The 16376-nt window shown below is 53.4% G+C and overlaps 1 protein-coding gene across 2 annotated transcripts in view; it reads left to right on the top strand.

Annotated features, from left to right (window-relative positions):
* The first annotated feature begins 3444 nt into the window (after window positions 1-3444).
* PLEKHO2 (pleckstrin homology domain containing O2) overlaps window positions 3445-16376 on the top strand; it is a 22697-nt gene continuing 9765 nt past the window's right edge. The window contains exons 1-3 of one of the 2 annotated variants that reach the window (XM_024735280.1): window positions 3445-3572; window positions 9525-9674; window positions 14535-14651. In XM_024735280.1, the coding sequence (XP_024591048.1) occupies window positions 3561-3572; window positions 9525-9674; window positions 14535-14651 (279 nt within the window). In that variant the 5' untranslated portion in view covers window positions 3445-3560. Of the gene's footprint in view, window positions 3573-9497; window positions 9675-14534; window positions 14652-16376 lie in introns of those variants that run through there. The other variant, XM_024735279.1, reaches the window with a different exon arrangement.

Below are 16376 nucleotides of genomic sequence, written 5' to 3'. Positions count from 1 at the left end.
TATATATATCATATCCTTTTTCAGATTCTTTTCCATTATAGGTTATCAAAATGTATTTTGAATCTATTTGAATCTATTCAATTCCCTCAACCTCCACCCCACAACCTAGAACTAGCAACCTGTCAGCTCTCCCCTGGATTACAGCATAGTCTCATAATCTCACTGGATTCCTAGATTCCACTCTGGTCCTCCTACAATCTCTTCTCCGAACAGCAGCAGGTGGGATCTTTTCAAACACATAAATCAGATTTTGCTACTGCTCTAGTTAAAAGCTCTCAATGCCTCCCCAGGCTATTCCTTTTAGATTAAAATCCACAGTTCTTACCATAGCCTGGGGCCAACTCCCTCCCCTTTTTCCTCTGTGATCTCAAATCTACCACTTTCTTCTTTACTCACTATACTTCTGTCACACTGGCCTTGGTGTTCCTTGAAGACCCTATGCCGGAGGCTTTGCATTTGCTCTTTCTTCTGCATGAAATATCTTCCACCTTTCACTGTGACTGTCTGCCTCTTTTTGGTGACTGTCTCTTTTTCATCTTTCAGGTTTCAGCTGAAATTTCCACTCTGTGGGAAAGCTCCACCCCACCACTCACACCATATCTAAAATTGGCTCCCCAATTATTATTTTATTACCTGTTTACTTTCCTTAGAGAACTTATCACATTCTGTTGTTATTGTGGTCATTTGTTTATTTGCCTATCATCTCTCTCTTCCGGCTTCAAGAGGGCAGAGATCACCCCTGTCATGTTTATGGCTTCGTGCCCTGTGTTTAGAACAGTGCCTGAGACATGGTAGCCTCTCAACAGATATTTATTGAGTGGATATTTATCAATGAATAATGAAACCATTCTCTCCAAGTCCCGACCCCTCTATCTCTACTATCTCTTGAATCTGCTCCTGCCATCCTTATAACCACTGGCTTTGTTCAAGCTCCGTCACCTCCAACCTGGATTTCTGTAACAATCTCTGACCCAATGGGTCTCCATGTCTCTCTTGCCCTGTCACCATTCTTCACACAGCAGTTATGAAAATGAGGTTTCAGAATGAAAATGATGTCAGGCCCTGCTTCACTGCTTCAGTGGCCCCCAGCTATTTGCAGGAGGAATTTCAAATCTCTCAGGTCAGCACTCAAAGCCCTTAGTGCCCTAGCTCCTGCTCCCTCCTTGGTGCCATCTTTCCGAACTCCCCACCAACATCACATGCATATGACCACAGAAATCTGCCTACAGTCCCCTAACAAGTCAGGGTCTTCTACAAGTTCTTACTTTTGTGAGATGTTCCCACGTCCTAAATTCCCGCTGCACCCCCTCTCCCCCATCCATCGAACCCTGCTAGAATACAACTTAGTTACTCCAGCCCCTCTGGGAACCAGCTCTCAGCACACACCGTGTACCGTTCTCAGGACGTGTCTACCCTCCTACTGGTTCATCAGCTCTACAAGCCAGGGCCTGGGCCTTTCTGTGGCCTGGTCACACAGTGCTGCCAAAACACATCATTTAGAGAGAGCACTGGAGTCAGGAGAGGTTTGAATCCTTGGGCCACCACTTACCAGTCAAGAGACCTTAAACAGGTCCAAGCCTTGGATTCTTGATCTGTAAAATGAGGATAAAAATTCTATTTATTTCATGGATGGGGTACCTACTTTTGTGAGTTTAGTACAGTGAGCAGATGACAGAGGTGCCCCAAATTCTTTTGAGTGAACAGATAAATGCCAGGATGAAGTATTGGAAAACACCCCACTTCAGAGGCACTCAATAAACTTTGTTGATTAAATGGCACATATGCAAAATAGACTCCATCCCTTCCACAGCCCCAGACTTTCAGTGACTTCCCATTGGCCTGAGGTTGAAATGTAGTCTCCTCAACACAGCTTCAAGGTCCTCTCTACACTGAGCTCTGTCTGCTTCTCCAGCCTGGCCTCCCTATACACACACACACACACACACACACACATACACGCACACAATACTCTTTCATGCCTCCATGCCTCCATGTTGTTCACACTGTCTCCTCTGCCTGGAATGCCTGTTCCTTCTGTCCCGGTTTTAGTGCCCTTCCTTCCTCGATGCCTTTATCCTCACATTTAACACGTAGTTTTCTCTGTTTACATGCCTTTCTCTCCTGAAAAAGGACAGGGACCCTGGGTCCTGCCATTATCTTCCAGCCATTAGTGTAGGGCCTGATGAATAATCAAGGCAAATAAAATATTTGTGATGAAAAAAATGCGTGTGGTGTGGAGGCAACAACCAGAGGGCCAGTATGGGCTGAGTGGGGAAACTGAGACCAAAGTGGTTATCAGTGGCTCACTCTCAAGGGACAGAGCTGCCTGGATATCAAAACTGACCTCACCCCCAACCCACCATGAGTTGCTTCTGTGCAACAGCATGAATTCCCCAGGGGCTCTGGTCTCCAGCAGGCGGAACATGAGTTTCCAGATACAGGATCTTCTGAGTCCTCAGGCACAGGGTACAATGGCTGCACAGCTCTGCAAGTTGAGGGAATAAAACCGTGTGGTGGCCACAAGAGATGGTTGTCATGTATACTGATTTTCTCAGTTTCCCAGGCTGGATTTTCTTCAGCCTTTTAGATAAAGGAACCCAGGCCCAGGTATGAAGAAAAGGTCTGACTCCATCTTCTTTCCCCTTGGCCCTGGAGCTCCAGGCTGCCCTTTTCCATGCTGACTGGAAGTGACTTGGAAGCCTGAGGGCCAGCAGAAGGCAGTGAAAGGGGAGCTGGGTCAACTGGTACAGCCGCTGCTATGGCAACCAGAGCCAAAGGAGGTCACCATTGATTCCACACGCACTTAATTCTTCCTGCAGAGGCATTGGGCAGGGTTGACCCAGAGAGCTAAGAGGGAAGAGGTGTGTGTGTGGAGGGAACAGGACCGTGCTGGAGGTTGGGATGTAGCCAGTCACTTTCTCTCCCTAGGCCTCTGATTCTCTAAGTGTAAAGTGAGAGTACAAGGTATAACTAACACCATTATCTGGTCCCTACATTTCACTCCTCGGCAAGGTTGTCAAGGCTGCAAGATTCACTGCTGGATGGGGTGGGGGCGGGGCCCTCAGATATAGGAACCAGAGGAGGACGGCTCTGAGCAATGCCCAACGAGGGCAGGAGAACACTGCATTTGGGGACCCCCGAGAGTCAGAGGCAGACCTCCTCCCCCAAAGGGACCCTGGAGTCCAGACTCTCAGCCCCAGGTCTTCCCGTTAAACGACTCTCCGGACGGGATCCGAGCTCCAGGCGCCGCCCTGCCAGGAGGTTCCAGGGAGAAGAGGACCAGGTAGTCACCACTACCCTAGCGTCAGGTAGGAAAGAAGGACTCTCTGGATGCCACCATTTCTGGGCCGCCCAGGCCGGCTTGGCCCGGTCAGGCAACCCCAGCCCACTCGGTCAGGAGACCTGAAATGCAGATGCCGCCACCTCCTCGGGCGCTCTCTCTGTGGGACAGAACGCACTGAGCCGCCGCCCGGCCGGCGGTGGATGGAGGTAACGGAGACCGCGCGGCGCCGGGAGTGAGCGGCCGAGCGGTCGAGCGGCCGGACCTCAGCGGACTCGTCATGGAAGAGGAGGTGAGGGCCGGGCCAGTCGGGGGACCTGGGCTGGGGTCTTCGAGACCCTCGCGGCGGTTGGGGTCCCTGGCTCAGGCCCTTGTTCCAGCCAGCCCCTCTCCCGCGGGTCTCCAGGCAAAGCCTAGGCAAATGAGATGAGCAGGGGCGGGGGTAGGGATAGCAGACCCATCCTCCTTCATTATTTCTGTCTTCTCTCACCAACTATGGGCATGGTGGTTGTTATTGTTCCCATTGGATTGATGGGGAGACTGAGGCTCTGGTCAGTTTGATGACTTGCTGAAAGTGTCCTAGGTTGCTGGGCTCGAACCCTGATTACCACTGACTCTCTGTGCCGTCCACGTCGGATCCTTAGGGCACACTGTGTGTGTGTGTGTGTGTGTGTGTGTGTGTGTTTTGTGGTGGGTCTGTGGGTTCTGGAGTCCCTGTCTCAAGGAATTTTGAGGTCTGGTGGCCGCAGGACTGGAAAAGTTGCGTTTTCTCCCCTGTTTAAGTCCCTGTGAGTCCCCTTTCCCCTGTGAGTCTACCTTCTCCCCTGCTTGGGTGTCAGGCCCTTGTAGGGGCTGATCCCTTCCCCTGCCTTTCCCACATCCCTGGAGGGCTGACTCCCTGGAGGAGCTGGGCAGCTGGACCAGCAATGCCCCTTGAGCCTCCCTCTTCCCCCTTAGGACCCTCTTGGTCTGGGGTGGGGTCAGACACTCTGTGACCCCTGCCCTTTACTTGCAGACTCAGTTCTCTCAGTAGCCCCCTCATCCAGGCACACTGCCAGCACTTAATGTGTGACTGTGGAATGCATAAACTAGGGAGGGGCCTGCTGTGGCTAGAGGATTTTGCTTCTGGTCCCCCAAGGGGTCTCAGCTTCTGCCCCTCCCAGACCGAGGGGAGGAGATGTGTCTTTGCCTGGATAAGTGGGGAGGAAAGATGAAACCTTCACTCTTGGGGCAACCTTGGCTAGCTGGGGACCAGGCTGCCTGTGTCCCCATCAGTGCTCGTCTCCCTGCTTCCTGGGAGCACTGCCCAGGGGCAGCTGGGGTATCCGTCAGAGTTCTCTCCAGGCTAGGCCCTGCATTTCTGTGGGATGGTAGATAAGTCACTTCCCCTCTAAGCCTGCATTTCCTCTTCTATAAAATATAGGGTCTGGTCTCCTCCCCGGGTCCTGATTGTAGCCCCTTCTCTCAGAGTGGGTGGAAATAGGGGGCAAAGTCAGGCCACTATGATTGGCTGTGGTTTCTTGCTGACAGGGGTGGGGCTTCCCCACCCCTGCTGTGAGGGCTGGGCTGTCTGGCTGTGGCCCCTCTCCTTCTCCCAGGGGATTTGGGACAGGATTACTCCATCTCCTGATCTGCTCTGGCCCCCAATTAAGGGAAGTTCTCCTGGGGCCTCCTGGGCCAATGGCTTGTCTGGAGGTCCGCCCAGCCCTGTACTCCCTCTGGTCTTGAGTCTCTAACATTGCCACTTACTGACTCCCAGATGCCGAAAGCTCCCCGCAAATCTGGGCTATCTACGGTCTTGCCCACCACCTCCCCACACAGCCGGGAGCTCCCTGTTCCCTACCCCGCCCCTCCTTTGACATCCCTCTTTTCCTCTCATTTCTTTTCCCCTTAACTTCCTCTTGTTTCTCCAGGCCTCAGTGCCCATCCTCCTTTCTCTAAAACACCTCTTAGATCTTAGTCGTCTGCTCTGCCCCATGACCCCAGGCTGGCCTCATCACCTCACTCCCAAATGGCTGCTTTTAGTCCTCCCCTGGCTTTGAACTTCCTCTCCATGCCCCAGGAACCCTGATGCCAGGCCCCCTCAGCCTCAGTGACCTCCTCCATGCAATGGGTTGGTAGTCCCCATCAGCCTGAGATTTGGTGCAGAAGTGCAGGTCTGGGCATGGGGCATCTAACCATTTGTATTCTCAGGGCCTCAGTTTCCCCATCTATAAAATGAGGGAGGTGGGCAGTCCAGAAATGCGATGGTTTATGTGCAAAAGCTTTGAAAGCTTCAGTTATCAGTGTGAGGTATTGTTGCAACTGGACTCAGGCTTTTCTATCTCCGCCCTGGGGTTCTGCCCCTCTTCCTCTCAGTCATGCCTTTCCCTGGCTTGGCCTCCAGTGGCACCAGGCTGCTCCTTTGCCGTAATGCATCTAGAGAGAGGCAGGGCAGTGTCCTGTCGCAACACTGGTTTTGTGACCTTAAGCTAATCTTCGACCCTTTCTGGCCTGCACTTTCTCATCCTGTAGTGAAGGGGTTGAGAGTATAGGGTCTTTGGTACCTTCTGTGCCTTTCCTTCTTCTGTGGGCCAAGATGTGTGTCTCTTTCCCTCCTCACAGTCCTACCAAAACCCTTCCTTCTGCAAGGGCTTCCCAAACTAACCCCAAGTCCTTCCCCTACCAGAGAGCCAAGACCGGGATATCCGTCTGGGTCAGTGCTAGAGCCCTCCCAGTGGGCTGGGATCCTTTCAAGCAGGGGATGCCTACCCAACCCCCAGACTGGGGATCTCCCTCGTGCAGGGTCTGTGTTGCCCCCATCAGACTGGAAGTTCTCCAGGTCAGAGCCTGTGCTTCCTCTCTCTGATTGCCCCATCACAGGGCTCTGACATGGTAGGTTCTTAGCAGAGTTTGGTCAGGGCATCATGGGGTTTAGTCAAAGGGCAAAGGTCATTATCCTAAGCTCCCTGTGATGTAAGGTGCCAACAAGTTCTCTTCTGCTGGTCTCTATCTCCCTGTCACGGCCTGTGTTGGGCTTTCCACATGCTCCTTTCTGTGCACAGTGTTGGGCTGACTGACCTGGTGTCTTTTTCCTTTTTTTTTATTTTTAATGAATGACCCAGAGGCCCTCCCATCTCAGGCAAAGCAGAGCCAGGCTGGTGCCCAGGGGTGCCTCAGGAGCTGCTCGCGGTGGGCGGGGGGAGGGCCTGAGTGAGGATGGGTGGGAGAAGAGAGAGCGAAACAGGAAGAACAGTGGTCAGCTGGTCAATAAGAGGAGAGGAGGCCGAGAAACTGGGCTGAGCAGGACAAAACCTCCCCTGTGAGCCCTGCCAAGGGGAGGGCCCGCTTATTAAAACTTACTGGGGCATCTCCGGCCCCCTGGTGGGAGAGTGTCTGAGGGGCAGGGAGAGGGGCTGGTGAAGGATGACAGGACTCTGACCTCCAGCCAGGCCTGTCTTCTGGTGGCTCTTGCTGTGGCTGATTCCTGGCAAGGAGACCTTCTCCTGGGCTTCGGTTCATGCCACCTCCAGCCCCTCAGCTGTCACTCCCCCCATCCTCAAGTGCCTTCTCTCCTCAGTGCCATCCTGGTACTCCCATCCCTAAAGGCTCTGGACTGGCTTCCCTAGCTAATCCAGTCATGGTATTCACCGCGCACTTCTCTGCTCCATGCGGAGAGGATGGTGGTCAGGGTACCAGGTTCCAGCCTGGCCCCCGGGAGCTTCCAGCTGGCAGGAAGTTTTCATGTCTCAGGCTGTGGGTGAGGCAAGTAGGGGAGGTCACAAGTGGAGGGGGATGTGAGATCCCATGGGGTCGTGGGTGGGCCTCTGCAAACAGGAGGCGAGCTTGGAGCTCAAAAGTAGATCTGGGCAGCATGCTCCACGGTCTTGTTTAAGAGAAGCCTAGAGTCTGCAGGCCTAGGGGGTGGCCAGCTGCTGTAGTTGCTAATGGAGGTGTGTGACATGTCAGATGTTGAGGTGGGGTTTCCCATTTCCCACTTCTACCCCTCCAGCCCTGGTGGAGGCCAGCATAGAGGGGTCTCTGTGTGGATGAGGCCCCAGCGGGTCACACAGCCCATGGGGCTGAACACAGGGTCTCTGGTGATGCGGGGGGGAGGCGGGCATTGGATGCATGGTAGGATGCTAGAGCCTCCCCCTTCTTGTCAAAGGGCCCTGAAGTCCCCTCTTTCCCTGATCAGGGTAGCTCATAACTGGCCTGTCAGCAAGCCTCTCACTTCCTCATTTCTCCATCCAGGAAGACCATTTGGGACCATTCCACTTCTCCATTTCTCTTGCCATCTACAAGTTAGGGAGAGACCCTGAGGGGGCATCTCGTATTCCTGGAGCTCCTGGGAGCATTGAGGCCCAGCAGCTAAGCCCAGAAAGGCCTTGTCCTGAATTCTGAGCCAGGCCCAGGGAAAGGGTTCCAGAGAGCCAGAGGGGATGGCAGTGACAACAGTAACAATAATGACAGCTGCCATTTACTAAGTTTAGGGTATCTTAGGCATTGCTTTGTATGTTGTATCTTTTTATTCAGCAACAAACATTTATTGAGCACCTATTTTGTGCCAGACACTGTCTAGGCATTGGGGATACAGCAGTAATCAAAACAAAAACCCCTGCCCTCACGGAGTTATAATCCTTGCAACTTCTGTTAATATCATCATTTCACAGATGAAGAAACTGAGGCTTAGAGAGACCAAGTGACCTGCCTCTGGTCTGCGTGACTTGGGCTTCAGAGCTCAGACTCCTGACCACTGGAGTACGCAGTTCAGAGGGGGAGGGGGCCACAGTAAGAACCAGACTGGGGATTCCCTGCCATGATGGAGCACAGGGAGGCCATGCCCTGTCCAGCCCCGGACAGCCTACCACACTTCTGTCTGGACTTGTCCTTCCAAAGGTAGCTGTGGCCACAGGGTATCCCTGGGGAGAGGTATGCTCCTTTTAACTGGAGCCCCATTTTTAAGCTTTATGTAAATTATAAAGCAGTCAGAATTAGTCATTGCTGATTTCCTTCTAGCATCCTGTGGATTCTGACATGCTCTTAGGCCCCCTCTCCTCCACTCGCCCCTTCACACTCACCACTGTGGGTACCAGTCATTGAAGCAAAGTGGTTAGCAAATTGGGTGTATTTTTATTTTCATTTCACAGATATTTCTTGAGCACCCATTATGTGTAAAGGAACGGTACTGGGTTCTGGGGACCAAATGTGAATTCGACCCCATCAGGTAGGCAGATACTTGGCGCCCAGCTACTCAAGCAGGTAATCAAGAGGCACAAGATGTCAGTGACTGGCCTGGAGACTCCAGGGTGGCTGCCATGTCCTAGAGAAGGGTTTGAGTTTACCTCCTGTACCTGCCTGTGGTCGAAGGCAGTGTCCTTGGAGCCCTCGCCAGACAAGGTGGCTACCCTAAAGTCCTGGCCTGGGGCAGGGATGAGGGCAGCGGAACCTCCTGCTTTGGGGTAGGATGCAGGGGCCGCAGAGTGGGCTCTCTAGAAGGGCAGGGGTAGGGAGGAAAATTACCACTCTGCCTGCCTGCCTCCTCCCATCCTTCGGATCCTGCGTGAACGTCCTTTCCTCTGGGAGGCCTTCCTGAGCCACGCGGACCTGAGCCAGGTCCCCCGCTGTCCTCTCGCACTCCCTCCTCTTCAGTTCCCCTTCACTGATTCCTTCATAGCATTTCATGGTTGTTAATGTATTTATGTCTGGTGTTTATTTGTTCAGCAACTCCTTCCCCACATTGCCAGCCCCATGAGGGCAAAGATGTGTTCTTTTTATTCTTCCCTGCCTACTCCAGCATCCGTGACATTGTAGGTGCTCAGTACAGCGTGTGTTGACGAGGTTGAATGAATACACGGGAGGCAGAATGGTGGAGGGGAGAACATGGGGTCAGAGAGACCCAGTTTGAATTCTGGTTTTGTCCTTCCAGCGGTGTGACTCTGGCGAGTTACCTCCCCTCTCGGAGCTTCAGTCTGCTGTGACATGTGGATAATGATGCTACCACCTGGGAGGGTAGTCGCGTGGGTTAAAATGAGACAGTTTGGGTAAAACATAATACAGTGGTTCAGTATAAGGTGACTGCAGCTGTTATTGTTGTGGCTGCTTTTATTAACTGTTATTTCTGATATTGGATTGAGAATATCTGCCTCAGGGGTTGTGGGGAAGCTCAAATGGGGTGATATCAGTAGGTATCCAGCAGAGGGACACATCCGTGTGTGGCCTCACGGCAGCAACCCTCATGACGCGTCCGGATGCTGTGTTACAGGGCGTGAAGGAGGGGGGCCAGAAGCCTCGGGGAGCGCAGACAGCGGACAAGGCTGGCTGGATCAAGAAGAGCAGCGGGGGCTTCCTGGGCCTCTGGAAAGACCGCTACCTGCTCCTCTGCCAGGCCCAGCTGCTGGTCTACGAGAACGAGGTAAGGACCTGCCTGGTCCTGAGTTTGGGGGTGCCGGGTCAGGGAGCAAAGTGAGGGCAGCCCAGGCCACAAGAGGATTCCAGAACCCGGACTGGAAGGCCTGCTTCGTTTTTGACCCGCTGTGCAACCTTGGGCGATTGCCTGGTTTTCTCTGGGTCGGTGTGGTACAAGGACGATACCTCTAGGTGCGAGCGTAGGACTCCTGGATGAGGGGTTCTTTGAAGCATATGTGTACAGGGATGTGTGTGTCTCCTCAGCTGTCCACCTACACTGCAGCTCCCTGTCCCGGGGCTAGGTTCCACATCTGTGAAGTTTCCAGAAAACTGAAGCTTGCTCCACTCAGTAATGATAGTAGAAATAATGCTTATTGCTCATGCTTGTTTGGAGGTCTTACATACCTCTTGGAGGATGCTCACAATAGTCCCTTAGGAGTGGTCATCATGGGGACTTCCCTGGTGGTCCAGTGGTTAAGACTCCGTGCTCCCAATGCAGGGGGCCCGGGTTCAATCCCTGGTCAGGGAACCAGATCTCACATGCCCCAACTAAGAGCCCACATGCCGCAACTAAAGATCCTGCACACGGCAACGAAGATCCTGCATGCCTCAACTGAGATCTGGCACAGCCAAATAAATAAATAAATATTTTTAAAAAAAGAGTGGTCATCATGTCACGTTCTACAGAGGAGCACCCTGAGGCCCAGGGTGCTCAAATCCTGTTCAGCATCTCAGTGAATGAAGGTCAGGTCTAGAACCAAAGTCAGGGATCTCTCCACCCAGCTATGTCAGCAAGTAAACTCTAAAACTTATTCTTGGTGGAAGTCCTCTAAAACACGTTGGATATTGTCTGCCTTTCAACAGAAGGTACGGGCCTAAACGGAGTCTTTCCTTGGTGGCTCAGAGTCACTGAGGATCAGGCTGTTCCGTACTGCCAGACTGTACTTTTCAGCTTTGCATTCTCCTCTGACATCAGGCTGCCAGTTGCCGCTTTTGCCGTCCTTGTGCCTCTCACAGTCCTCATATCTTCCCACTTCAGACTTGTGCCCCTTTTCATTTCAGCAGGTTTGGAACTTGGACAACCCAGGATGGGGAAGTTGTGTGTTAAATAAGTGTCAATAAAGTTCTGGGTGAAGACCTGAGGCGGAAAGGTGGCCTTTACTTAGAGATGCTGTTTATGTTCTGGGGTTGAGGCTCTCAGAGGGCCTGTCCACTGCAACTGGGCTATTACTGTATGACTGACAGACCGAGTACACGGGGAAGAACTGGCCTGGGGGCAGAGGAAGGGGGATCCTGCCTGTTCCCCATCGGCCTCTGTCAGCATGCCTCAGGCTGTCTTGGCAAATTCATAACTGTCGCAGACCAAGAATGATCTAGGTTGTTCAAAGGAGCTGCCTTTGAGAAGCATCTCACCTTTCCTGACCAAGTCCCCAGGCTCATGGAGTTGGGGTGTCAGAGAAGCAGCCGGAGGAGGCCAAGGGGGTGAATGGTGCAGACAGCCCCCCAGATGTTCTCTACTGCTGCTGTCCCCAAATTGGGATGTGCTGTGGCGGCAGCAGGGGGCTATTTTTATAAATAAAGGGGGCTGTCGCAGCTTCCTCCAGTCCCAGCTACCATAAGAGTTCAGTGACAGGCGCCCCAGCTGTCAGCCCATCAGGCGCTACCAGACTTGTCCTGGGTCACCTCTCTACATCTGGCCCACGTCTGGGAAGCAGGAAGGATTTCATATCCCCTAAACACATAAAAGTCTAAATCATGCTTTAAAAAAAAAAATCACTATTCAAAACCTCAGGGCAGTTTTAAGAACTTAGCACTCGGGGGTGGGGGAGCTTGGCACAGGAGAAGGAGTTGAGAAATGCTTACTAGTTCAATTCCTCTTTCTGATGTAAGGAACTAGGCGAGTGCGAATGACTCTTGGCTGTTTCTTTGCTGTCAGTGAGGCTGACATTCCAAAAATGCTGCCCCCGCCCAGTGCCTGCTGGTTTATCCGACTTTTCTGAGATGCAGAAGGGCCGGATGATTCAGCGTTTCAAGTTGAGAGGAGACCCAGGTCAGGCAGCCGTGGGGAGCTGGGTGGTGGAGATGGAGTGACTTTTGTTTCCAGACAGAGGAGGGTATGTTTGGGCTGGTAGCTGCCTAGTCGGGGGAGGCCTGTGCCCATGGGGTAGGTGAACCTCTCTCTCTGGGATGGGGGTCGGGGGGACGTCCTTTCTGGAGTCTCACTCTGAGTCAGGCATTCAGTTCAGCAAACTTTTCCTCTTGAGGGCTGACCCTTGTAGGGTGCTGTAGGGGGAACAGAAAGGAGAGCAGACACATGCAGCAGAGGGTAGAGAGAGATGGCTCAGCAGGGAGTTAGGACCATTCTTCCCCATGACAGGGTGTCCCTAGCACCTAGTAAGATGCCTGCAGAAGTGCCCTCTGATGGGGACCCTTAGAGGAGGGAGAGAGCACTGAGGCTTAGGCTCTTGCAGGTGAGCAGGGCAGCTTCCTGGAGCAGGTGGATTTTACCAGCCCTTGTGTTGAGTGCAGGAAGCTGGAAGGGACTGGAGACTAAGGATTGGAAAGAGGTGCGTGGAGGCAAAAATGGGAAAAGATACCTGTTTGAATCTAGATGGGAAAGATCAGGCCACCCTGGCCACCTGTTCCCCTTTCCCTGAAAGGCTGAAGAGAGAGTAGGTCCGTGGTTACTCACCTTAGCTGTACAATCATCTGCTTTGAAAAATACTGATGTCTGAGCTCTGTGCCCCAGGGATCCTGATGTAATTGGTCTGGGATGTTGCCTGGGCACTGGGGTTTTTTTAAGCTACCAGGTGCCGCCAAGGTTGAGAATTTCTGGTATAGAGCAGAGGTTCGCAAACTTTTGTATAGGGGCTTGTTAAAACTCAGATTGCCAGGCCCATTCCCCCAAGATTATGATTCAGTAGGGATGGGCCTTGAGAATTTGCATTTCTTTTTTTTTTCCAATTATCCAATTTTTTACTGTTAGATTTAACAGACAGAAAATTATATTTCAATAAATTTAACTAGAACAAACGTAACATAGGGGTAAAAAAAGATTACAAAAACTTAAACTACATCTTGACGAAGACCTGTAGGAAATAATGTGCAAACCAGCGCTGGTCCCCAGATACACTTTGCATTAACTTTTTTTTTTTTTCTCACACACACACTGTATTTTATTTTTACAAGAGATAAATAAACGGACACCAAGCATTGTAAATGGATGACCACAACAAAAGCAACAATGATTGCAATTACCAAACATGAAACACACTCATACTATGTCATAATACTGACATTCAGCCCAGGAATCCTCCACTGTAACAGCTCCTTTACTTTGCAGTGAAAATTGATTTGTATATTTTTTGCCTCTGAGTCCTTGTGGGATATATATATATATATTTTTTTTATTCAAGAGAATTTGCATTTCTAACAAGTCCTCAGGTGATGCTGTGGCTGCTGGCCCAGGTACCACACCTGGGGGACCACTGGTGCAGAGCAGCCTGCAGCTAGGGCACTGTCCAGCTTCTGGCTCTGCCTTGAAGGAGTCTGGTATGCTACAAAGGGCTCTGGCTTGGGAGTCAGAGGATGGGTGTTTGCGTTTGGCCCTGCTCCTTACATTTGGGTCTGTGCCCAAGGGTAAATTTCTTCGCCTCCAGGTCTCATTCTCTTCCTCTATAAAATGAGACAAATACTGGGGCTCTAGGATTTCAGGGTGCTTGAGGGACTCAGGAGAATCGGGGATGCAAAAGTGCTCACTAAGTGTCAGGGTTTCTTAGTATATGCGACTTATCATGGAGGGAAATTGGGGCATTTCCTCTGCAAATAATCGAGTCACTGCCTCCCAGATATTCCACCCCAAACTGTGGAGCACTGAGGCAGTCCCTGGTTGGATGCTCTGCATGATGTCCAACAGCAGGAGTTGGCTTAACTTGTGTGCCCGTCTCCAGGGCCTGCATCTGCTTCCCTCGAGTCTCCAAGGGGCGAGTGTGCCACACCCAGGAAGCTGTTCCAGCTGGGTGTCCCCTGGAAGTGGAACCAACTGACCAACACTGAGGGAGGAGGGTGTCCCAGACAGCTGGCTGGAGAGGCACCTGGTGGGTAGAGCCCATGAGGAGAAAACACTCAAGGGCCAGGGCTGGCAGGCAGAAAGGCAGCCCAGCCAGTGTCCAGGGGTGGCCGAGAAGAGGCTGGCCACTGTCCTGGCCACCAGCCTTACTAGTGATGAGGCCTCACGGTGGCAGACTCAGGGGGTACTCTAGAAGGAACCCTTGCCTTCTCCATTGTGCAGGCCATGGAGAGTGGCCTTTCACCCCAAGCCAAGGGTCAACAGTGGAAGATGCCAAGTGGGGAAGTCAACTCCGGATCACTGTGGTGAAGGCGGGTTGTGTAACCTCAAACAGCCTTATTCACACTTCTCTCTGTGGCTCTGCCTGGAAAGCCTTTTTTTCCCCTCGTTTGTGACAACTTGCTCCTTCTTCCAGACCACCTCTTTCGCAGGTCTCTGCCTGGCTCCTGGGCCTGCGTGGACTCCCAGGCACACTTTCGTAAGCCTTTCTAGCTTCCCCATTTCCTCCTTTGACCTTAGGCACATTTGAGTCAGCCCTGCTACCCGCCTTCGGGCTGTGAGCCCCATTTCTCATATGGATGGTGAGCCTTGAGGGCATCCCTCCAACCAGCGTGGACTGAACACCGTCTCCTTGCCAGGGTCTGAATGCTGCATCTTGGTGGTTGATTGGCAGCCCGAGGGCCCCCTCTGACCAAGCAGTGCCCTCACTGAGTGGGATCAGGGTCTGGGGCAGGGCCTGGGTGTTTGAGGGTCTAGGGCATCTAGCTCTCACCATGTCCCCTGTGTCTCCCTCCCCAGGATGAGCAGAAGTGTGTGGAGACAGTGGAGCTCGGCAGCTATGAGAAGTGCCAGGACCTTCGTGCCCTCCTCAAGCGGAAACACCGCTTTATCCTGCTGCGGTCTCCAGGGAACAAGGTAGGGCAAGGCCTGCTGCTGACTGACCTCACTCCAGGCCAGGGTCTGCTGGGCAAGGTCACCCCTGGAAGGCTGTCTAAGACAGGCTGGGCCCCTGGATGCAAGTCTGCAGGCTCTCTGTTGAATGTGGCTGAGGCTCAGACCCAGGGGCTGCCACAGGTTGGACCTTTGGCTTGCTTTTAACTTGAAGTCACCCCAGCCCCTGGTTGATAGGAGGCGCATTTAGAGCTCTGCTGAGAGCTCTGCTCCCCTCTCCCCTTCTAGGCCCTGGGGCCTCCTTCCCAGGCTGTAGTTGGAAAGTAGTCTTTGGGAGGTGGGGCCCTTGGCCATCTCCCGTACCCAGGAGGCCCAGGACTGAGGCAAGAAAGCTGGGGATGAGGCCTTCACCCCACCAGGCCTCTGACACCCTGACGTAGTCAGGCGGCCACACCCTCCCCTCATCCCAGGCCTTCCTGGGTGGGCCACCTCTCCTACCTTTCATCCTAGGCTCAGTGCTTGGACCTGCAGCCCCCCAGCTTTCTTCCCTTTGCACTGTTCTTTCTTGGCTGAAGCTGGAGGAAGTCTCTTGCCTGAGAGGTTCTTGCCCTGGGACACTCTGTGTGTGTGGATGCACCCCACACCTCTGGCAGGGAGTCCGGGTGGGTGTTAACATGTGGTAGAGTTTCACAGATGTCAGGAGGGAGATCAGATTGGAGGCTGGCATTTACAGCACCTCTCGCCAGCTCACGCCAATCTGCAGCTGGGCCGTGCCTCGCCCCAACCTCTGCATGTCATGTGGGGCCTCGCAGAGCGGGGCTGAGTCACAGAGGCTGGGGGTTGGAGAGTGGGCCTCGTCTGGGCTTGCCCGAAGCCATTCTGTCTCTTTCATAGGTTTAAGGGCCAGGAACCCAGTCCTCTGTGGTCCCCGGAGCTCTGGGCCCTGGAGGAGACCATGATGCTTTACTCACTAACCCTCTGTCCCATTTGGCGGTGGTTGGGGGCAAGGGAGCCACCGTGGAGCTCTGACCCTGCGGGGGGGGTGTGCCCAGGGTAGGGGCAGGTTTCATTGACCTCTGATGCTTAGGGCTCTCTGAGGAAGGGGAGAGCCACATTTTGGTCTTTCAGGCCCTGGAACCCCAACCCTGTCCTGGAGATCCGCTTCCTCTCTCAGTGGCGCTGTATTTGTGTGTGTGTATTTGGGGAAGGTGTAGAGTGCGCGATATGTGAAGGTCTGCCTGTGTGCCTGATATGCGTGTGTGCACCTCTTTATGTGCCGCTGAGTGTTCGCCTGGCCCAGGGGCTGCCTGGGTCTTTGTGTGTCCCTTAGTGAGCGTATGTGGATGTGAGGTGGAGGGGACCTTGCTTCTCTGTCCTCTGCCAGCACGGTTCTGTGGGCCACCTCCTTTCGCGGCTCTGAGAATCATCTGGTGGTGGGCCAGGTGGGTCCGGCCCCACCGGGGGGGGGGGGGCGGCGCGCGTCACCTTCCGAGAGGCCTGTTTGTGCAGCTGCATTGTCAGCTGCTTCGGCCAGCACCCTCCCTTTCATCCCTGAATCGTGCCAAGAGTTCAGGTCAGCTCTGGGTGACCCTGGGAGCAGGGCGAGGGTCGGGGAGATAGGGCCGTGGAGTGATTGGTGGGGGCTGCTGGGCAGCGGGAGCGCAGCCCACGCTGGTTCCGGCTCAAGGGCCCCTGACCCTCGGCACCCAGGAGCTCACACAGAGAGTGGGCGCTCTCCAAAGGCCAGCT

This window comes from Neophocaena asiaeorientalis, unplaced genomic scaffold (genome assembly GCF_003031525.2).
Source record: "Neophocaena asiaeorientalis asiaeorientalis breed wild unplaced genomic scaffold, Neophocaena_asiaeorientalis_V1.1 scaffold264, whole genome shotgun sequence".
Lineage (NCBI taxonomy): Eukaryota > Metazoa > Chordata > Mammalia > Artiodactyla > Phocoenidae > Neophocaena > Neophocaena asiaeorientalis.
Note: the sequence above shows the minus strand (reverse complement) of the source record. Positions and strands in the feature narration are given on the sequence as shown.